Genomic DNA, 19,800 nt, shown 5'->3' with positions numbered 1-19,800 from the left:
TCTGCTCTTTCTCCAATATTATAGCAGTTAGCTTTGTGATTACACTTGCCTCTTGTGTTAGTAACATGGAATGGAGTGCATCTGGACCTAAAGACTTGCACTCATATAAAGTTGTTTTAGCCTCTCTTATTCACCAGGCTCAAGTTTCAGTTCTCAATGCTCTTCTGTAACTTTAGTTGAAAAACTGAGAGAAGATAAAATACATGTCCTGCAATTTGGCCTTCTCTCCATGCCCCCTCAACCTTAACGACATCCTCTCTGAGCAGTGATTCTCTCAGTTCCTTGTTCTCTTTGAGAAATAGTATGTTGTATGAAACTTGGGTCTTAATGTCTTCCACCTCTTAATGGCTATGTGATTCAGGCAAGTTGCTTTTTCTGCTTGTGCTTCAGTTTTCTCATCTGAAAAAAATGATATTGTTTGCCCCGTCAACTTCCAAAGAGATGTTGTAAAATAAAGATTTTGAAACGTTTATAAGGTTTAAGTGCTTACAATATAAGGTGGGATAATAATCATTTATTTGAATGTAGCAATAAAAGCTTTTGTTAACTTTAAGCACTTTTTTCCCTAAACCTTAGTTTTTCCTGAGCTTTCTCATTCCTAATACTGTATCTATATATTTTTGCTCTTCTGTTATGTTCATCCTACTTTATTTAGCCTCATTAATTATTATCCTGAGAGTCATTCTGTAACCACACTGGATGCCTCACTCTTTTTCATTAGTGAATTGCTTACAGGTGTTTAAGTGGACTTTAGGAAGAACCCTTTCTTGTGAGGCAGTTCACGTAGCCATGGTGGCAAGGTAGCGGTCATACTTTTTCCTTCTTTCTTTTTATTTTTACATTTTGAATTGTTCTTTTATAAAAGTGTGATACATATGTAACTGTGCCTCGTGTTCTCTTTAACTTTTAGAAATCCCTTAGGATGAGATAACTTTCTCCTATGTTCTGTCATAGTATGTCTTTCATGTTTCTCATTGGCCTGGCCATATAGCTATGTATAGCATATCCCTGCCTGCTTCTTAGCCTTCTGAAAGAAATCTGTCAAAGAGCAAGTCAGGAATCATATTTGGGCAGAATTAGACTTTTAATATAAAAAAGAATACTCTTAATTTGTCTGTGTTAGGACAGTATTATACATCTTTAGTATACTGAGTGATATGTATTTTATTTCTATGACAATGTCAGTTTTACTTTTTTTTGGTTCCTTCTGTTTTTCTCTGTTTTTGTCATAACTCAGTTGTATATTTATAGAATAAAAGTGTTTGATATTCAGGTTTCAGATGGTAGGAGTACTGGGTTTTTTGTTTGTTTCTTTTTGTTTTTGAGCAAGAGGCTCTCCCTGGAATTATACACACAGTAAAAAAAAAAAAAAAAAGTAACTGAACCAAAAAAACATGGCTACCCATTCGAATTTATTGATGAATTATAAACATACAACCAGTGTCATTTAAAAAATTATAAGGATTCTTGCATTTTAAAAATAATGTCAAGTAAATATAAAGTAATAAAAGTTCTTTAAAAATTTCTTTCAGGCTAACTGCATCTCAGAAAGAATCAACTTTTCTCAATGGACCCATTCATCAAATGAAATATGCCTGTACTATTTTTTAAAGTTTTTTACTTCATAACGGAAAAAATTTACTCCTCAAAATGAAAATGAGGACATTTGGAAAGGTGTTTTAAGGTGTGGACATTTGAGAAAGTGTCCAGTCAGTGCACCAAAGGAGAAGCACTGAATCAATTAATCCTAAATTTTTTTTTAAACCAGGAGGATTTCATCTTAATAGAAAAAGAACTTTTATTCAGTATGTATTTTCTGAAATTAAAAGAGAGAGACAAGAATAAACTTAAAAGAAAATAGATGAAAATGTTTGGTTAGTAAGTGATGTCGATTACTTTCTGATGAGAAAATTCAGTGATGTTAAATGCCTTCCAAATCCGCAGTTGAGGTCCTAAAGCCAAGACTCTTTTTTGATGGGACTGATTTTAAAGGAAGTAGGGCCTTTTTTGCATTCAACTGACAGTTGTCGAATTTGCAATCATCGGGCATGAGTAGTTTAAAAGAGGAAATAAAGAAGCTTTCAATTAAATTCAAAAGTACAGTCATTTTTTTTACTGGTATAATTTGAAAAGCCTCTTCATAACCCTTGAAAAAGAATTGACAACTATTTTAAAAGATTAAAGAAAGGCAGATGTCTGCAAACAATTCCCCTCCATCAGCCCAAAAGTCTGTATTACCCACAGTTCCTCCTGCTGTGCTTCCAACTCCTTCTCCATGTTCAAGTCCGAAGACAGGACTTTCTGCCCGACTCTCTAATGGAAGCTTTAGTGCGCCCTCACTCACCAACTCCAGAGGATCAGTGCATACAGTTTCATTCCTACTGCAAATTGGCCTTACACGGGAGAGTGTTACCATTGAAGCCCAGGAACTGTCTTTATCTGCTGTCAAGGATCTCGTGTGCTCCATTGTTTATCAGAAGGTACTGTGTAAACTATTTACGTCAGTAGTTTTTCTAATTACTATTGTTTCTAATGCTTTTCTATGAATGGTACACACAACAATGAGCTAACACATGTGGATCAATCATTTATATCCTAATTCTGAGCATTTTTAGAAAAGCCCTGATAGCTTATGAACCTATTGTCTGAAATTTCAGAGTCTAACAGCTGGAGCCTATGTCCCAACTTTAAAATACTGCTTGTTCAATTGTCTTTTTAAGAGCAGGAAAATCAGTATAAGTCAAGAGAATTTAAGAAATCTCATTTGATTTCAGAGAAAACAGGAGAGTACAAGGTATCAACGTGGCTTAACAGAAGGCCTAGGACATAGCAACAGCCATCCCAGGTTCATACCTTGGTCTTCTAGGTGCCCTGTGTCCTGCCCTCTTTTTTATTTTCTTCCCTTCAGATCCTGATTTCACCTAAAATGCCATTTAACATGAGAGGACCACATTCTCTCTGTCTCTTAAAAGGCAAGTAGATGAGTTTTCAATATGTGATAGAACATATGAAAATTTGAAAATTGAGGATGGTTTTGCTTTCCATCCACTCACCCCCTGCCCTCTACCATGCAATGTTTTCAGGAACCTTAGCTAAGTATCTTTAGTAATCTTGATTTGATGCATGAGTTGTTATTTTTTTATCATAAAACTATGTATATGGGTAGTGTGAATTGGTTAACATCTATAATGGACTTAGCATATGTTTCAAATTTTTTTCAAACAAATTAGTGTACTTTATGTTTTAAAAATCATATTAGTGAGGTAATATATTTGGATTTAGACTCTTCATCGTACTGTTTTTGTTTCAGTTCCTTACGCCTTATATTGTTTGTCATTATAATCTGATACAGAAGTAATCAACAGTCCAAAAAATGCTCTGTGGTTTGAGAGAATGATCTATGCCTCCTATGTTTTAACAGTGATTTTTCTATTTAAATATAGCCTAAAGCAAGATTAACTTTATTTTTGTAGATCTGTAGAACTGCAGCTGTCTTTGAATATCTTTGCTTTTAATTTCCTTTTCATTAAATGTTACAGAGATTTTTCACAAATGTTTTTTCAACTAGGTTGTACCTAAAGGTAAGATTTTAACTTAAATACAGTTTATAACTTTAGTGTTTCCTTTCTATTTGAGTCCAGAGAAACATAACCAATATTGTGGTAGAGTTTTCAACCTTTGAAAATGTCATCTAGTTCTTTATTTATACAGAGCATACTGATTTTCCACAGGATTATTTTAGAATTAATGTTACTTCATTAATATAGATGTGAGAAGTAGGTCAGATGGTTTAAACTCTTGGGAAACTGGATTAAAAATCATACTCCATGAAAAATTAGAGTGATACCATGGAAATAAACAGATATAGCTCAGAAAAAGATAATTCAGGGTAAACTTTATACACATAGAAAATAGATTGATTAGTTATGGATATAGCCAGCATCAAATGAATATGATAGTGAATTGAATTTAAGTCAATATTAGAGTGATATGGGGATATATTTGACAAAAACATGTAGCATATATATAACAAGAACATGTTACACATTCCTTTTGACATGTACTAGAATGACTAGAATGCTAACTTGTTTAAGTGTAGTGCAGAAGAGTATTGAGTTTGGAATTAGATCAGCTCTATTATCGATTTACTATATAACTTTGGACAAGTGATTTCACTTCCCTGGATCACAGTTTCCAGATCTGTCAAATTGATATGGGTTGGGATGCTTTGAGTGTGCAATTCCAGCTGTGAAATTCTGAATCATTTAATCTACATTTGAGGCTTCACTGCTAGAAACAGATACTAAGGAGAAAGGAGTTTCAAGGGATGACCTGCTTCAAGTCTTAACTGGAAAGAAATCTTAAGGGAACCAGCTCAGATTCTGGGGTTTTGTGGAGAGGTCGCGTGGATCCCTAACTCGTCTGGAAAATGGAAAAACCATGTCAGAGGTTCTTTTTACCTACATGTGTACAACTCCAGGTTAACTTCTAGGACTCTCATGAGCATACCTGCTCGTTGTATTTCTATTTTCAGTCATGAAATACATTTATCTGAACCTTTTAAAGACAGGGTACCAGTTAAGTTTAAGGTAATAGAAAGATTAACCAGATGTTATCCCTTCCCTCAAAAAGATTACAGCCTGGTGAGAAACATGTTTACCAGTGTAAAACATGAAAACTAGAAAGTGAAGTTAAAATGAAAATTGCTCTTCTCGGGTTAATAAAGGATGTGGAAAGCTTCATACAGAAAGTAACATTCAATCTGATACTTAAAGAATGAGAATAATTTCAGTAATTTGGGAGGTGAAGAATACTTCCTGGCAAAAGTTTCAGGAGAAGCAAAAATATGGTAGCGGGAAGGGGAAGATTATGATGGGTACCATTGAATCCTCACACAATTCGTGGTGCATCTCAAACTTGAATGCACATGCATCATTTTGTGATTCTACTAAAATGTAGATTTTTGATTTAGTGGGTCTGGGGTGGGTCTGCATTTCTATCATGCTCTCGGGTGATGATGCTCTTTTAAGGGAAGGACTACACTGAGTTGAAAGTGTGTAGATGATATAATCCCTATTAAATAAACAAGGAGGAAACTGAATTCCAGAGACATTTAAATTACTTGCTGAAAGTCAGAATTCAAACAGTCTGTTCTAAGTCAAAAACCTGTATACTCTTTCTACTGCACCTTACTGTCTTCCTCATGCCAAAGAAAAGTTTCACACTTGATTCTTCTAAGAGTGGAGATTTAACTAAGGTCTATGTACAGCAAAGTGACATGATCAAATCTGTATTTTGGAAAACTAAAATATGGCAGTGAAGTGTGAGATAAAGTTGGGAGACCAGATAGGAGGCCAGTGTAATGAAGACCTGAACTGATGCAGTTAGAAAGTGATATATTTGAAGGGTATTGGGAAAGTACGGTTAGTAAAACTTCATATCTTGTCGAATATAGGAGAAGAGCAAAGGGTGAAAGACAGGCAGCCTGGATGACTGGATGGACGATGATGCTGCTAACCAAGGTAGAAAGAAATGTGAAGTTTTCCTGGGGGAGAGAGAAGGACTGATTTTTATCAGTCTTTATCTAATAAGATAGCGTTCCTATGTTCTAGAAATTTTTAAGATAGCCGAGAAAGTGTTCTTTCACTTAGAGATCTGGCACAAGAATATACATTAGGGCCTTACTGTTCTACTATGACTCTTAAAATGGAATCATTACTGGTCAAGAGTATCTTTCCCAACTCTATTTTTCTATAGAGAAACTAACAAGGTAGGAAAGTGATGAAAAGATCTCTTAGTTTGGAGGACCCAAGGAGAGACTTCTAAAAGTTAGTGAAATAAGCCCAGAGGGCAACCCTACTTTCAAATTAGGAAAGACAGGCTACCAAACTGTAATCTTATTTTAACAATATTTTAGATATTTTTAAATGTATATTTAATCCACTAGTCATAATGCCAAATATATAGTTCATCTATTTTATATCTGCTTTCCAATGTTACTGTGGTTACTATTTTGTACATTACATTGCCAGAAGTTAATTATCTTGTAACTTGGAAGTTTGTACTTTTTGATCACCTTCTCCCCTTTCTCCCAACTGGTACCCTCTGCTTCGTAACGACCAGTCTGTTTTCTATTTCTATGAGTTCGGTTTTTTCAAATTCCATGTATATGTGTGATCATACAATATTTGTCTTTGTCTGCTTGATGTATTTCACTTACGCATGATGCTCTCAAGGTTCATCCATGTTGTCTCAAATGCCAAGATTTCCTTTTTAATGGCTGAATAATATTACATTGTATGTATGTATATGTGTATACACATTTGCTTTATCCATTCATCAGTGTACATTTGGGTCTTGGTTATTGTAAATGATGCTGCAGTTAACTTAGGGGCACAGATATCTATTTGAGATAGAGGTTTCTTTTCCTTTGGATATATACCCAGAAGAATTTCTAGATCATATGGCAGTTGTATATCTCTGTAATCAACAGATCATTTATAGTTGAGCTTTGCTTAAAACTTGGATGTGACCGAAAGTGGTCACTCTTTGAATTCAGTCCAACTTTATGACACATCCTGAGGTGGAATGGGTGGAGTTTCTTTTGTTGTTGTTGTTGTTGTTAGCATAAGCCAAAAATTTAGCTTCCTTTTTGAAGATTTGAAATGCTTCCAGCATTTATATTACATTGAGATTGGTGCTGTCTTACTCATCGTTCTCAGATGCTTTATACTCAACACAGTTGTTTGAGGACACATTCTACTTGCTTTTACTGCTAAAAACATGATGTTACAAATAATCAGTAGTGGTAATTACTTCATTGGTGAAACAGTTGTCCGAGCTGCCAAGAAAGAAATGAGCCAATGAGCACTAGTGTCCTCTTCCATCCTGTTTCATATGTCAGTCAAGCCTTGGTTGTGCCAAGCCCGTTACCACTAGTAGTCTAGATTGTGCAAGAGGCCAGGTTCTTCAGGAAGACTCTGAAGTTTTCTCTCTCTGAAGACACCAGTGGACTTTTTCCTTATTCATTGTAAGAATGTAGATTATGATTTTGGACTATTTTATTGGCAAATATTACAGCCCTATTATCTAATCTTAATGTATCAGATTAATTTAGAGAACAGTTGTTCTCTACTAAGGTGATTTTTGACCCCAAGGAATATTTGGTAATGTCCTGAGATGTTTTTGGTTGTCTCGACTTGGGGCGGGGAGAGAGCACTGCTGGCATCTAGTGGATAGAGGGCAGGGATGCTGCTGCAGTGCACAGGAAAAGCCCCCCTCCCCCAACGAAGAATTATCTGGACCAAAATGTCTGTAGTGCTAACTCGTGAGTTAACTGATTATAGAAATACAATTTCTGAAGTTTAGAGAAATTGAAATTTTCTGTTAGTACTGTTATAGGGTCTTATTAACTTAGTGACTATGAATATCCTCTAGATATGAGTCCTAGCTTGAGAGCTTTAAAATAGGATTTTTAGTTTGGCTTAGATGTGTTTTAAGAATAGCACACATTTTCCTATATGAATATGGATATTGTTAAACAATAAAGTACAATTTTAACCTATATGGATTGGATTCCTGTGTCTTCATATTGGTTTGTAAAGCAAATTTAACAAACAGAATCTCTGCCCTCTAGGCTTTTATAAGTTGAGGGAAGTATTTTTTATGCGGAGGAAAGCCAAAGAACTAGTGGGACTGGCAGTCAGGAGAACCAAGAAAGCAGACAGATCTAAGCAGCAGGTAGAGCTGGAATTGAGCTAGGCAGAAACTGGCTGATCTGATCTCTGCTAGGAGGCTAATACCAGAGAGTCAGATTACAAATGAGCAAATCAGAGTTGAGGGACTAGGCCAAGAGCTCACCTGTTTCACAGTGATTATTCATGCACAGATTTCCAATGTCAAAATTACATTAGCATTTAAATCTGTACTATTTTTTGTTATTAGTGTATGTTAAAGAAGTAAAGTAATCTAAGAAAGAAGTAGCAGTGTTTTTAAATCAAAGACAGACCAAGGTGGAGATTTATTCTGCCATTTTCTTGTTTTGTGATTATAAATACTTTTGAAGTCACTTAGACTTCTAATCCTGATCTTTGAAGCTAGGGTCAAATCTAGTTCAATTTAAAAATTATAGTAATTAAATGTAAAGCCCTTGATACAGTGTTTGGAAAATAATTAGTACCCCAAATAGTAATAGTCATGGTTTTAAAATCTGTTTAAATCTGGAAAAATCATTGGTCCTAGAATTTTCTTAAAATTTTAGTAAATACCAAAGCATGTGTAACATTCTTTCAACTCACTGACATTGTTTTACTCTTGCCTTTTGATTTTAGTATTTAGCATATAACAAACTATAAAAACTAGAGACAAGTTGTTCATTTTATTAGAGAACTGATAGTACTTGTTTTAGGAATTTTGAGGAAATTAAATGAGATAGCCCATGTTAAGTGCTATTACTCAGTACCTAATGCATAATAACTATACTCAGTGAATGTTAGTTCCCCACCTTCTTGCTTTCAAATTATCTGAAAGCTTAGAAATACCACTGTGATGCTACTGCTACTGTGTTAATTTGTTGAATGAACATAGTAGATGTAATTGGGGTGAGATAGGAAATTGGCAGACAATTCATTTTAAGCTATAATGATGTTTACTGAAAATGAAATTATTCTAAGTAAAGCTATCTGCTTTTAGCTGACTTAAAACATTTGTTTTTAGTTTTGACCATTTACATGACACTAGACCTGTAGACTCTTTGCTTATGGATCCTTATTTAAGAGTGTTTTTGGTCTGTTTTTTAACTGAATACGTTGTCTCTGCCGACATGGGTTGGGTGTAATTTTCAGATCTTGCCAAAGTAGAGCAAAATCTCCAGCTGTATCTTTTGTTTTCTAGAAACCAGTTGTCATTCTGTTTTTGTTTTTTGGTTTTTTTTCTGCCTTATTCTTTCTACTACAGCTGTGTTGCATCAGTAGCTGGGCGACACCCTACTCTTCACCCTACCCCTGCATTTTTTTGTCTTGGCAAAACAGTATCAGGCAACCATAACTAATCTGGAGGCTCAAACTGGACCTTTTTATTTATTTATTTTTAATTCTGCTAGATATTCAGTTTAAGACCTTGGCTAGGGTGGAAAGTTCCAGAAAGTCTGAATTAAAGATAATCAGAACTAATAAAAATAAGGAAGAAGGAATATGAAAAAAGATTGCTCTGGTTTATGTCTAAGAGCAATGGCAAATGTTAAATGAAGCGGCTCCTTTGGTATGTCATATCCAGAAAATTCTGGGTTACACATTAATGATAACAGTTCAGCATAAATTCATAGTCCACGATGAGTATGTTCTCTAGTGCCTTCAATCTGTATATAGAAACAGTCATTGAAATTTTCTCTTCAATTGAATCCAAAAAATCGATGTTAAATTAATATTATATTTGCATCTTAGAAATACATTGGTGTTAAATTAGTTACCTTTGTTCAATAGTCAACAACTTTTTCCACTAAGTGCCTGTGAAATACTAAGTTCTAGGTGCTAGGGATTTAGTAGAGAACATGAAAAGACAATGCCATTTCCCTTGTGGAGCTTGTTTACTATGATCTGTTTATTAGAAAGATGTACTATGAAGATTTATTTGATGTCAGATTTAAAAATGACTTTAGTATTCAACTTCTAAAATTAATTGGCTATAAAGAAGCTATGCTGCTGAGAATGCTCTATATCTTGACCTGGGCGGTGGTTGTGTGTGTATGTTTATAGTTATCTATCTTCTAAGATTTACTCATACTTCAATTAAAAGTGTGTGGTTTTTTTTTAAGTAAACTAAATGTACATTAAAACTATTTGAGGTTTCCCATTGTACTTAGAATAAAACCTGTACTCCTTTTTAAAGTATATAGTGATAAATTATTTGTTCACATAATGTTAAATTTTGAAGCTACTTTGGTAACATAAAAATTGTATTTAGCCACATAGAATTGAAATCTTGAAAACTTCTACCTCATCTAACATTTTATTAACAGAATTTTAAGACATGAACTTTATAAACTGTTCACATATAAAGAACTTGAAGAAATTTTATTTGGAAGTATTGGAACCTTTTACTTACAATAAATGTTTAAGTAAATGTCATAAAAGTAACTTCTATAAAATGGTTGTCAAAGGATAAGATGATCTGTTTTTTTTTTTTTTAATTCTTGAAACCATCTTTAATGCAAAAAGCAAAGAGTCTGAAGTGGGCAAAGAGAGCCTATAAGAGGTGGCAATTTGATAACTTTATGATGAAATTCTATTAATTTTCCATATGGACTGGGAAAAGACTTCATTTTGCACAGTCAAGAGGAGTCATTGGCACACACTGTAGAAAGCAAATCCTGAAAAGCTTGGGGGAATTTGGAATGGGACCAAATGAAAGACCTATTTTGCTTCTACCTTGCTAGCTCTTGCTGTTTCTTTCATTTCCTCTTCCTTTAATCAAGGTTGAGGTAGGCTAGGAAAGGAAATATGGGCATGTCTAATTTTAAGTGTATAGTGATACACATTTTCCAGTCTCTCTACTCTCAACTATCATTCCCTAGAGCAGTGTTTCTCAACTTGAACACTCTCAAAATTTTGGGCCAGACAATTCTTTGTTCTGTGGGCTGTCCTATGAGCTGTAGGATGTTTCACAGCATCCCTGGCCTCTACCCACTGGATACCAGTACCTCAAGTTGTAACAACCAAAAATGTCTCAAGACATTACCACATACCTTCTGGGGGAGGAAAATTGCCTTGACTGAGAATCACTGCCCTAGAGGAATAAACTAAATATAGTAAGTCCTCAATGTCATCCATAAGTTCTGTGACTTTAAATGAAATGATATATAACGAAACCAATTTTGCCATAGGCTAATTGATATAAGCAAGTGTTAAGTTCCTACAGCATCTAATCAACATCATAATGAAACATTATTAGAGGACCTACTCTATTAATGATCTGTGTCATTTACCAAAGATATTTTCTAGAGAGAAGTGTTCCTTATCTTGCTTTTCATCTTACTGTGTAATCCAGATCCTGATACCGCTTTCCTTACAGGTAGCTTCAGCCTTCCTCAGAGTTTGCCCTGGTCTCTTCTTGTTCTAGTGCCTGCTACACAGGTGCTGTCAGCATTATCTGTTTAAAATACGGATGTGATCATGTTACAGCCTTGCTCTGGGACCCTTTGTCTCTCACCTTTGGGTATAGAATAATTATATGAACCACTAGTATTAATTGATCACAGTGCTGAGTGTTTTATAGCTGTCAAGTAATTTAATTTTTACAGGAACCCGATAAAGCTAGTTCTCCCGTTCCTAATTTTTAGACAAGAAACAGCATAGAGTGGGTAAGCAGGTTATCTAAAGTGCTATAGTAAGTAGATGGCAAAGTTTAAACCCAGTTCTTCTGACTCCCAAGTTTCTCTATTAGTTTCTCCATGGAGCTCCTCTGTGCATTTTTGCCCTTTTTCTACCCTTTTTGCCCAACCTCCGCACCGCATTCTTCAGTCACACAGGTCCACTTACCTTCTCTCAGTTAACCTTGTACTTTCTCAACAATGACCCTTATTTACACTTTTGCTTTCACTTTCTGCCCATGGAACCCCTGCTTTTCTTTTTATGATCCTACTCAAATATCACTATTAATATTCCACTTCTCAGTTAAAGTTTCTTATTCCATCTTCTAGAATTTCATTTTTCTTTTTTAGCATTTCCCTTATGTTATAAAATATTTGTGTTTATTTCCATTTTCCTATTAGAGTGTAAGCTCTAGGAAGACAAGGACTGTTTTGTCTTTACAAACTTTAGGGCCATTGTCTTGCATTTAGCAGACATGCAAAAAATGTGAATTTTTAAAATGAGTTTTTTTCATACTGTTAGAGATTTTATTCATATTATTAGAGATTTTATTTTTATATGGGTGGAATGTGGAATCCTTTTTAATTAATCCTTAAGAATTATTGCAACTAAGTTATGGGGCTGTTTTATAGCCCTTTAGATATTTCTAATTTAATTATAAAAATTAGCAAAATTTTAATTTTAAAATTTAAGTAAAAATTATAAAAATAATTTTTAATCTATATTTTTACTCTTATTTTTTTGTTGAAAAATTATGTTGTTAGATATGTTTAAAGCATATGAAGTTTTATGAATATTCATGGTAACTAATTAAAAGGGTAATTAGTGTTATATAAATTCTAAATATGTCTATTTTCCATTGTTTACCTGGGTTTTAAAAATACAGATAAACTCTTCACTTTCTAATTAAGTCACATTTTCATTTTTTTTTATTTAGCTTTTACAAAAAAAAAATTGAAACTTTTTAAGAGATATATACAAGAGTTTTTAATGGTAAAATTAAGGTCCAAAAATAAGATGAAGTTGGTACCTAAAACACATGCCATAAGTTCCCAACCTGATGCTAGAAGTGGGCCACAGATTTGGCTTTGCTTTTGCTGTGGGCAATGTAAACAAGAAAACATGATTAGTTACATGATCAAATTGTTTATATTATAAAACCAATCAGAGAAATTTCTTTTATGGGCCCTTACAAAGAAAGACTGTCACGTGAGGTAAGTGAAGCACTTCCTCAGCAGTGGTGACATACTGTATAGTTTACTAAAGGGTGCTCTATGAGAAGCCAAGAGGAGAGTATACAATTCTGAAATCAACGAAATAAATTTGAAATAGCTAGAGCAGCATTTCCCAAGGCACTGGTAGTTTAGAGGATAGTCTCATTTTTTTAGTTGATTTAAAAAGTACACAGTTATTTTGTAAGGCAAGAACTTAAAATTTTCTCTTAAATAATTTTATTAACTATAAAAAATTTTAGAACACATGCCTTCATATTTTAGTTATTGGTATACTAATCCCAAAAGTGTCTTAGCATTACAGTCACAAAATGTAGACCACCGAAATAATATACGTAGGACATATGTGAACAGATCGGCAAGTCTCCTGCCGTGGCCAACTTTTCCAAAAAAAAGGAAGGTACTTTCTTTTTATAGCGAATCACGTCTTTGTAGTTACAGTGACTAGGTTAAATAAAATGTTAGATAAGTGCTAGAAGCTAAAGATGCATTTGGGAAAAATATTGGTTTTTTGGAACTATTGTGACTATGGTTCAGGAATCACACACAGATCTTCTACCAGTACTATTCAATTTACTGTGCCGATAGAAGTATACATCTGTACTGTTTGAAATGGTAGCCAGGAGCTAATGGGGCTGTTGAGCGCATGTAATATGGCTAGAGGTGACTGAGGACTAATCTTTTTATTTAGTTTTAACTAGCTTAAATTTTAAAATTCACATGTGGCTAGTAGCTAACCATCTAGGAAGCCCAGTTCTAGAGGGCAGAAAAGACTATCTTTCAGACTATGTAAGATAGAGTAGCAATTAGTCCAAGATAATATTCTCTATCAATAACTGAATAAAGAAATCCTGTATTTCTAAAAGACATATTTTAAGACAATCAATGATTATATTGAAGTTTACTTTTCTGTTTGGAATTTAAAAATTAACCAGGATGCTTGAATACATGATTGCTCTTTTAGATATTAATAGATTTGTTAGCAAATATATGGGATTAGGCTAAAAACTATATTTAAAATTTTTTAGTAAGATTGAGACATTTACTTATAGAAACTGGAAGCTGTGCCTGTACTGATATAGGACTATTCTTAGTTTCCAGAGTGTGGATTCTTTGGCATGTATGACAAAATTCTTCTCTTTCGCCATGACATGAACTCAGAAAATATTTTGCAGCTGATTACCTCAGCAGATGAAATACATGAAGGAGATCTAGTAGAAGTTGTTCTTTCAGGTAAGTAAATAGCTTCTTTTATTTTGTTGCCTTTTTTTCAGTGAGCCTTATTTTTTGTTCTAAGTGCTCTGTTCAATTATACTTAGTCTTTGTACTAGTTGCTTAACTTTTTTCATCAATAATAATGGTTACCATATGATTTTTACTTTCAGGAAGGTTATATACAGACATGAAAGTGAGAAATAAGCCTTGAGTTACTTACTTGTGTTACTAAGCTAAGGGAATTATCAGCTAAACTAGAAGAGGAATATATTCTTCTTTGAGTCAAATAAAACAATTATACTAAAATTCTCTTCCCCTTTTCCCATTTCTGTAAAGAGTATAGAAAAAGAGAATTGGGGTTCTGACAAAAAAAAAAATCAAGGAAAAAAGTAATGAAGATATAGAAGAGGCAACTGCAATACTAGTTGTTTCCATGACTTAAATAATGCTTCTTTCCGTGTTGTTCTCAGTGGGCATTTTCTTAGCTCTCTCCTTCCCCCTCTCACCCATTCTTGCCATTCAGTGTTTCTTAGCTCCTGCCGCTTCAGATCTCAGTGGCAGGTGGACAGGATTGTTAGGAGTGTAAAGGAACAAAGAATGCATATGATAGGCCTGCCAAACTCCTTGTTTGGCAGGAAAGGAGGGAAGAAGGAAGGGGGAGAAGATAACAATGAGAGGGAGGGAGGAAAGGAAAAGACGGAGAAGAAGGAAGGATAGGAAAGGGAGGAAGGCCAGCCAAGAGTCCAGAGTCTTGTCACCATTTTTTCCTCTTTTCAAACACATCTTCGCAGCCAGTACTTGAGCTCCCTCTGACCATCACCATTCTCTATTGGTCCCTGATCCTTCCCATTCATCTAGCCCCTGCATTGGTCATTCATCTTCTATACCACAACCCCCACACACCTGTACACTTCCCAATCCTTGTCTTCCTCTTCACTCTCAAGGCGCTTCAGTCCCTGTCTTCCCTGGAGGTCATGCTCACATCCACTCCTCCTTTGCTTCGGAGCCTTCCTCAGGCCACTGTGGATACTAATGACTTGTAGGTGGAGGTGAGATGATTTCTACTGGCAGATGTCTTTACTGTTCAGTTGCTTATGGAGGGAATAGGTGACTCTTTTTTAACCGCTAGGACTGTGGAGAACAGACAGCATATCCTGAGCTCCTAAGTTAGAATTGAGTGCATTTCTCACAGAAACATTGCTGTAAATTGAGGTCATTTTCCACAATTTTATATTTATCTATTTTTTAACTTTAGCATTCTATTTTCCAGTGTGCTAAACAGTTTTTTTCTTAAATAGATTTCTTTATTTTTTTATTTTTAATTTGTTTATTTTTTTATGATGACATTGGTTAATAAAATCTGATGTTCAGCTGTACGTTTTAATAGTCAGGCATATATGTATTTACAGTGTGTTCACTTCCCATAGTTAGATTTCTTTCTGTCACTACATATTTGGCTCCTTTTACCCCATCTACCTTCTCCCTCCTTTTCCCCCCATTAAACAGTTTTTAATTGGCTAAAACAGACCTGATGACTATTTGCAATCTTGTCGCTTTGAGGTCAAAAACCTACATATAGATCTACTTTGGAGTTCAAATTATTTGAAGCTGATGAACTTCCTAAAGTAAAGTTTAAAAACCACAGTGTTAAATGCTGAAAATAATTGATTTTTATAGTCAGATGAAATTCAGAGAATAAATGATTCTGCGCTTTGACGTACATAAACATGATCAACCTTCCTAATCTCATACTAATTACAAAATGAGGTTTATTTTAATGCTTTTTTTTTTAAGCTTTGGCTACAGTAGAAGACTTCCAGATTCGTCCACACACTCTCTATGTACATTCTTACAAAGCTCCTACTTTTTGTGATTATTGCGGCGAGATGCTCTGGGGTTTAGTACGTCAGGGACTGAAATGTGAAGGTATGTGTTCTAAATTTTGTGTCATTTGAAATAAGATTTCACATTTGCATTCTCTAATCATCAGTGAAAGAACCAGATCATTAGTTCATGACCAGGTAGTATCTAAGGTTTAGAATTGAAGAGGTCTGTTTAGACACTGGTCTTTGCTCTGCCACTTACTCAGTCATACTGTTGGGCAACTTAACTAAACCTCTCTGAGGATCATTTTCGCTGTAAAACGTGCTCTACTTTCCTGGTTTTATGAAGAGGAAATGGTTATATGAGGTAATATGTTAAAATACTTGGCGCAAAATAGTGGCTCAATAAATACTAACTTCCTTGTTTTTCTAAAACAGTCTTTTACATGCAACAATTGCTAGGGAATAGGATGCAGTTGCACATTTCCATTTAAGAAACTCTAAGGTGAAAGATCAATAAAATTTTTCTGTAAAGGCCCAGAGTAAATATTTTAAGTATTGCTGGCCATACGGTCTCTGTCTCAACTACTTAACTACACTCTCATAGCGTGAAAGCAGCCACAGCCAAGATGTAAACAAATGAGCGTGCTGTTTTCTAATAAAATTCTTTATAAATACTGAAATTTGAATTTCATGTAATTTTCACGTTTTGGGAAGGATTTGGTACACAGGCCACAGTTTGCTGAAGTGCTTTGAGCAGGTAGTTCTCAAACTTTACCGTGCATCAGAATCACCTCAAAGACTTGTTAAAACATACTTTGCTAGGTCTCAACCCCAGAGTTTCTGATCTTGTAGGTCTGGGGTAGAGCCCAGTAATTTATATTTCTAACAAATCATTAGGTGATATTACACTTGGGGACCACATTTCAAGAATTACCACTCAAGGTAACTTAACCTTTCTAAATAAACTTCTCTGCACGTTTCCTATTCTTTTTGAATTTTTTAGCTTCTACTTAGCCTGTCATCTTGGTTCTTAAGATAACTATCGCTACTAAAGAAAATAAATAAAAGAAGCACCTATTTTTTATGTAACATACTTATATAGTAAAAATATATAAAATACTTATATATTTTAACCTTTTAAAATATATTTAGGCTGTGGATTAAATTACCATAAACGATGTGCCTTCAAGATTCCAAATAACTGTAGTGGAGTAAGAAAGAGGCGTCTGTCAAATGTATCCCTGCCAGGACCTGGCCTCTCAGTACCAAGGCCTCTCCAGACTGAATGTGTGGCCCTTCCCGCTGAAGAGGTATGTATTCTAAGGTAATAGAAGGGCATCGTACAGTTACTCCTTATGTTGTACAGGATATGTGACATCATCCTAGAATGTGAGTTATATACTAAAGAATAGTAGGAGTCCTACACTTAAGAAACTTAAAATGCGTTATTGGAGACAGGGCTTACCAGATATAGAGAAATATGTTTCGTATAGTTTGGGATCACATTATCACTTGGGCCTCACTGCGTTCGCCTCCTAACCAGTATCCCGACTCCTGGCTTCCGTATTTTACTTGATCTTACACACTTCATCCAGACCATCGTATTACAGTACAACTTAATAAACAACTCCCCACCAGGAACGTTTATTCTGTGTCTCCAGCACTCTGTACTCTTTAGCATTCCCTGAAAACACCCTTCCTCCCCCTTCCTTTGCCCTTGTCTGTCCTACATATTTTTCTCAGAACTAGCTCAACAGCTACCATTCCTAATTTTCCTTTACTTAGAAGTTATTTTATTATCTGAATGCCATGACACTTTTCAGACCTCCTGGATGGTGTGAATAGTGCTTATATACTAGATTGTCCTCAAGGAGTTTATGATCTACTTAAAGAAAACAACGCTAATGTCTTTGCATGCCTCACCATGCCCAGCACAATACCTGGTACTTAGTAGGTGTATTCAGTGATAAATGAATGAGTGAGTGAAGGACTTCCCTGACTCTCACAGTATCCCAGTGGGATTTATCAGTAGATCTGTACACCATGAGACAGTTGAGACTGAAATCACAGAGCAAGTTAGTAAGTGACATTAGAATTAAATCCAGATCTGATTATTTTTAAATTAATGATTAATTTAAATTAATTTTAAATTAATTTTTCTAATATATTGTATCCCTCAAGGTTTAAGTAGTAGATCAGGGAAAGAAAGAACTTTCTTGTTCATTTGATAGTGCTTAAAATGATTTCCATTCGTAGATTACAATCTTATTATTTAGTTGCTTCCATAACCCCTCTGGTCTTCTGTAAATTAATGATAAAATCAAGCCTTTGGGGTATTTTCTTGATATCCTAGTTACAAGATTTTTGCTAAACCAAGGCACCAGTGTAAAAGCTTCTGAAATTGATTCACAGAAGTCCCATATTTCCATATTGCTTAGCCCTAGTATGAGATTTTTAAAGTAGAAGACTACTATAGCATAAGGAACTGAGAACAATGAGTTATTATAAACATATGCAAGAGCTTGAGAAAAGATTGGTAATAGAAGAGTTAGTGCATTTTATACTCTAACTGCACAGGAAACTGGGAATGAGGCCTGTAGGATAGAGATATGTTCTTTTAAGAGCCCCGTAAATGATGTTGGCATGCCATCTACCCCCAGTTGGGTATTATTAGATTAGTATATAACAGGATAGAGTAGATGAATAAGATGTTTTAATTCATTAGTTTATAATTTACCCTGAAGATGAAAATTCCTTAGGGAAGTATAAGAAGTAGAATGACATGTCGAATTGGTTGGACTGTATGGAGTTCTTTAGAACAAGTAGAAATTGTAGAGTGGAATACCTGTCAAGAAGCTTGCTTTTGTCAATCCAAGCGTGTAGTCTCCAAAAGGAAAGAGGTACAGTAAGAGCTCAGGGAGGAAAATCAGGGAAGGAAGAAGGGAAAGAGGATACTACAGGAATGGAGGAGATAGGAATAGGAGATGGAACACACTCAAATCCAAGCCAAGGTTAGAGAGGAACTAACTCCCAGGCGGCTGCACAGTAAGAGCCTCCTCGGTTCCCATGTGCCAGGCTTCATGCAGTGGCACTGTCTGTGCACACATGTTCTGTACCATGACCCCAATACCGTGATCCCCAAGACCTGACTAGAGGCAATCACTGACTGGCCATTAGCATATGAAGGGATCCGTTAGGAAAGTTTTCCTTGTAGGGGTTTCCTGTATACTTGATGATGACTGGCTAAATCAGTCTTACATCATCTTGTGTGTTTTAAACTTAAGACAAACCGAAAGTAGCAGGAGCAAAAAAGCAGTGTTGAGTCACCACTAGAATAGGGAGCCAGGGATGAACAAAGGCCTAAAACATCTGTTTCTGGTTCCCGCTGGCTTCTCTGTTAGCTTTGCAGAATCACTGTGGTGTTCCTTTTGCTGAAGGTGCTCCGTACATGACAGCATGGATAAAGGGTGAGCCAGACTAGAGCAGGACACCTTGGACAGCAAAAGCATGCAAATTTGGTTTGGGTTTTAACATTTGTTTCATATTCTCTTAAACTATTTCTTAATTTGTTTTAGAGAATTTCTGACTGCACATTAGTGAAAAACTGCCCATTAGAGGCTATATTTTTATTCTTTTTATAGTGCTCTCCTCCATTTGTTTGTTCTTTTTTCTTCTTCTCCTGTGTAGTAATAGTAATCAGTGATTGTTGAATGAATGGGATGAGGCACATTGAACTGGCATATAATTTGCCAGTATATGTAGTAAGGGCCATAGTTAGAAAAATCCACTGATTATCCCTCAGGTTACACAACAATTTTTAATCAATGCCTTTTTTAATTTTTCTTTTTGCTTAAAAAAAGGAAGAGTCTAACTAGAAAATATGTAAAATATCAAGAAACTTCTTAAAACTTAAATACTGGGGGTAACATTGTTTTAGTTAATTTTATATTTGCCATTATTTATATCATCATACTTAAATTTTTATATTCATGTTTTAGTATCTTGTTAAAATAAATTTGAAAAACTAAGATTTGTTTTGAAATATTTTCAGACATCAAGTTCCATAATTTAAGAAGAACAGTAATAACATTTTCTGAATTTATTTTTCCTATGATTAATTCCTTGGTAAAGTTTTTGAAGGGATTTGAACATCGTTATAAA

At 34.9% G+C, this 19,800-nt stretch overlaps 1 protein-coding gene across 5 annotated transcripts in view; it reads left to right on the top strand.

Moving 5' to 3' along the window:
* PRKD3 (protein kinase D3) overlaps positions 1-19,800 on the top strand; it is a 52,154-nt gene that overhangs the window by 6,675 nt on the left and 25,679 nt on the right. For 3 of the 5 annotated variants that reach the window (XM_016162492.2, XM_016162491.2, XM_016162493.2), the window contains exons 2-5: positions 1,533-2,480; positions 13,693-13,831; positions 15,608-15,739; positions 16,792-16,949. In XM_016162492.2, the coding sequence (XP_016017978.1) occupies positions 2,193-2,480; positions 13,693-13,831; positions 15,608-15,739; positions 16,792-16,949 (717 nt within the window). In that variant the 5' untranslated portion in view covers positions 1,533-2,192. Of the gene's footprint in view, positions 1-1,532; positions 2,481-5,455; positions 5,523-13,692; positions 13,832-15,607; positions 15,740-16,791; positions 16,950-19,800 lie in introns of all 5 variants that reach the window. The other 2 variants (XM_036224724.1, XM_016162496.2) reach the window with 2 other exon arrangements.

Source organism: Rousettus aegyptiacus, unplaced genomic scaffold (assembly GCF_014176215.1).
Source record: "Rousettus aegyptiacus isolate mRouAeg1 unplaced genomic scaffold, mRouAeg1.p scaffold_m13_p_7, whole genome shotgun sequence".
NCBI classification, from domain to species: domain Eukaryota; kingdom Metazoa; phylum Chordata; class Mammalia; order Chiroptera; family Pteropodidae; genus Rousettus; species Rousettus aegyptiacus.
This window is presented reverse-complemented; position numbering and strand designations above follow the sequence as displayed.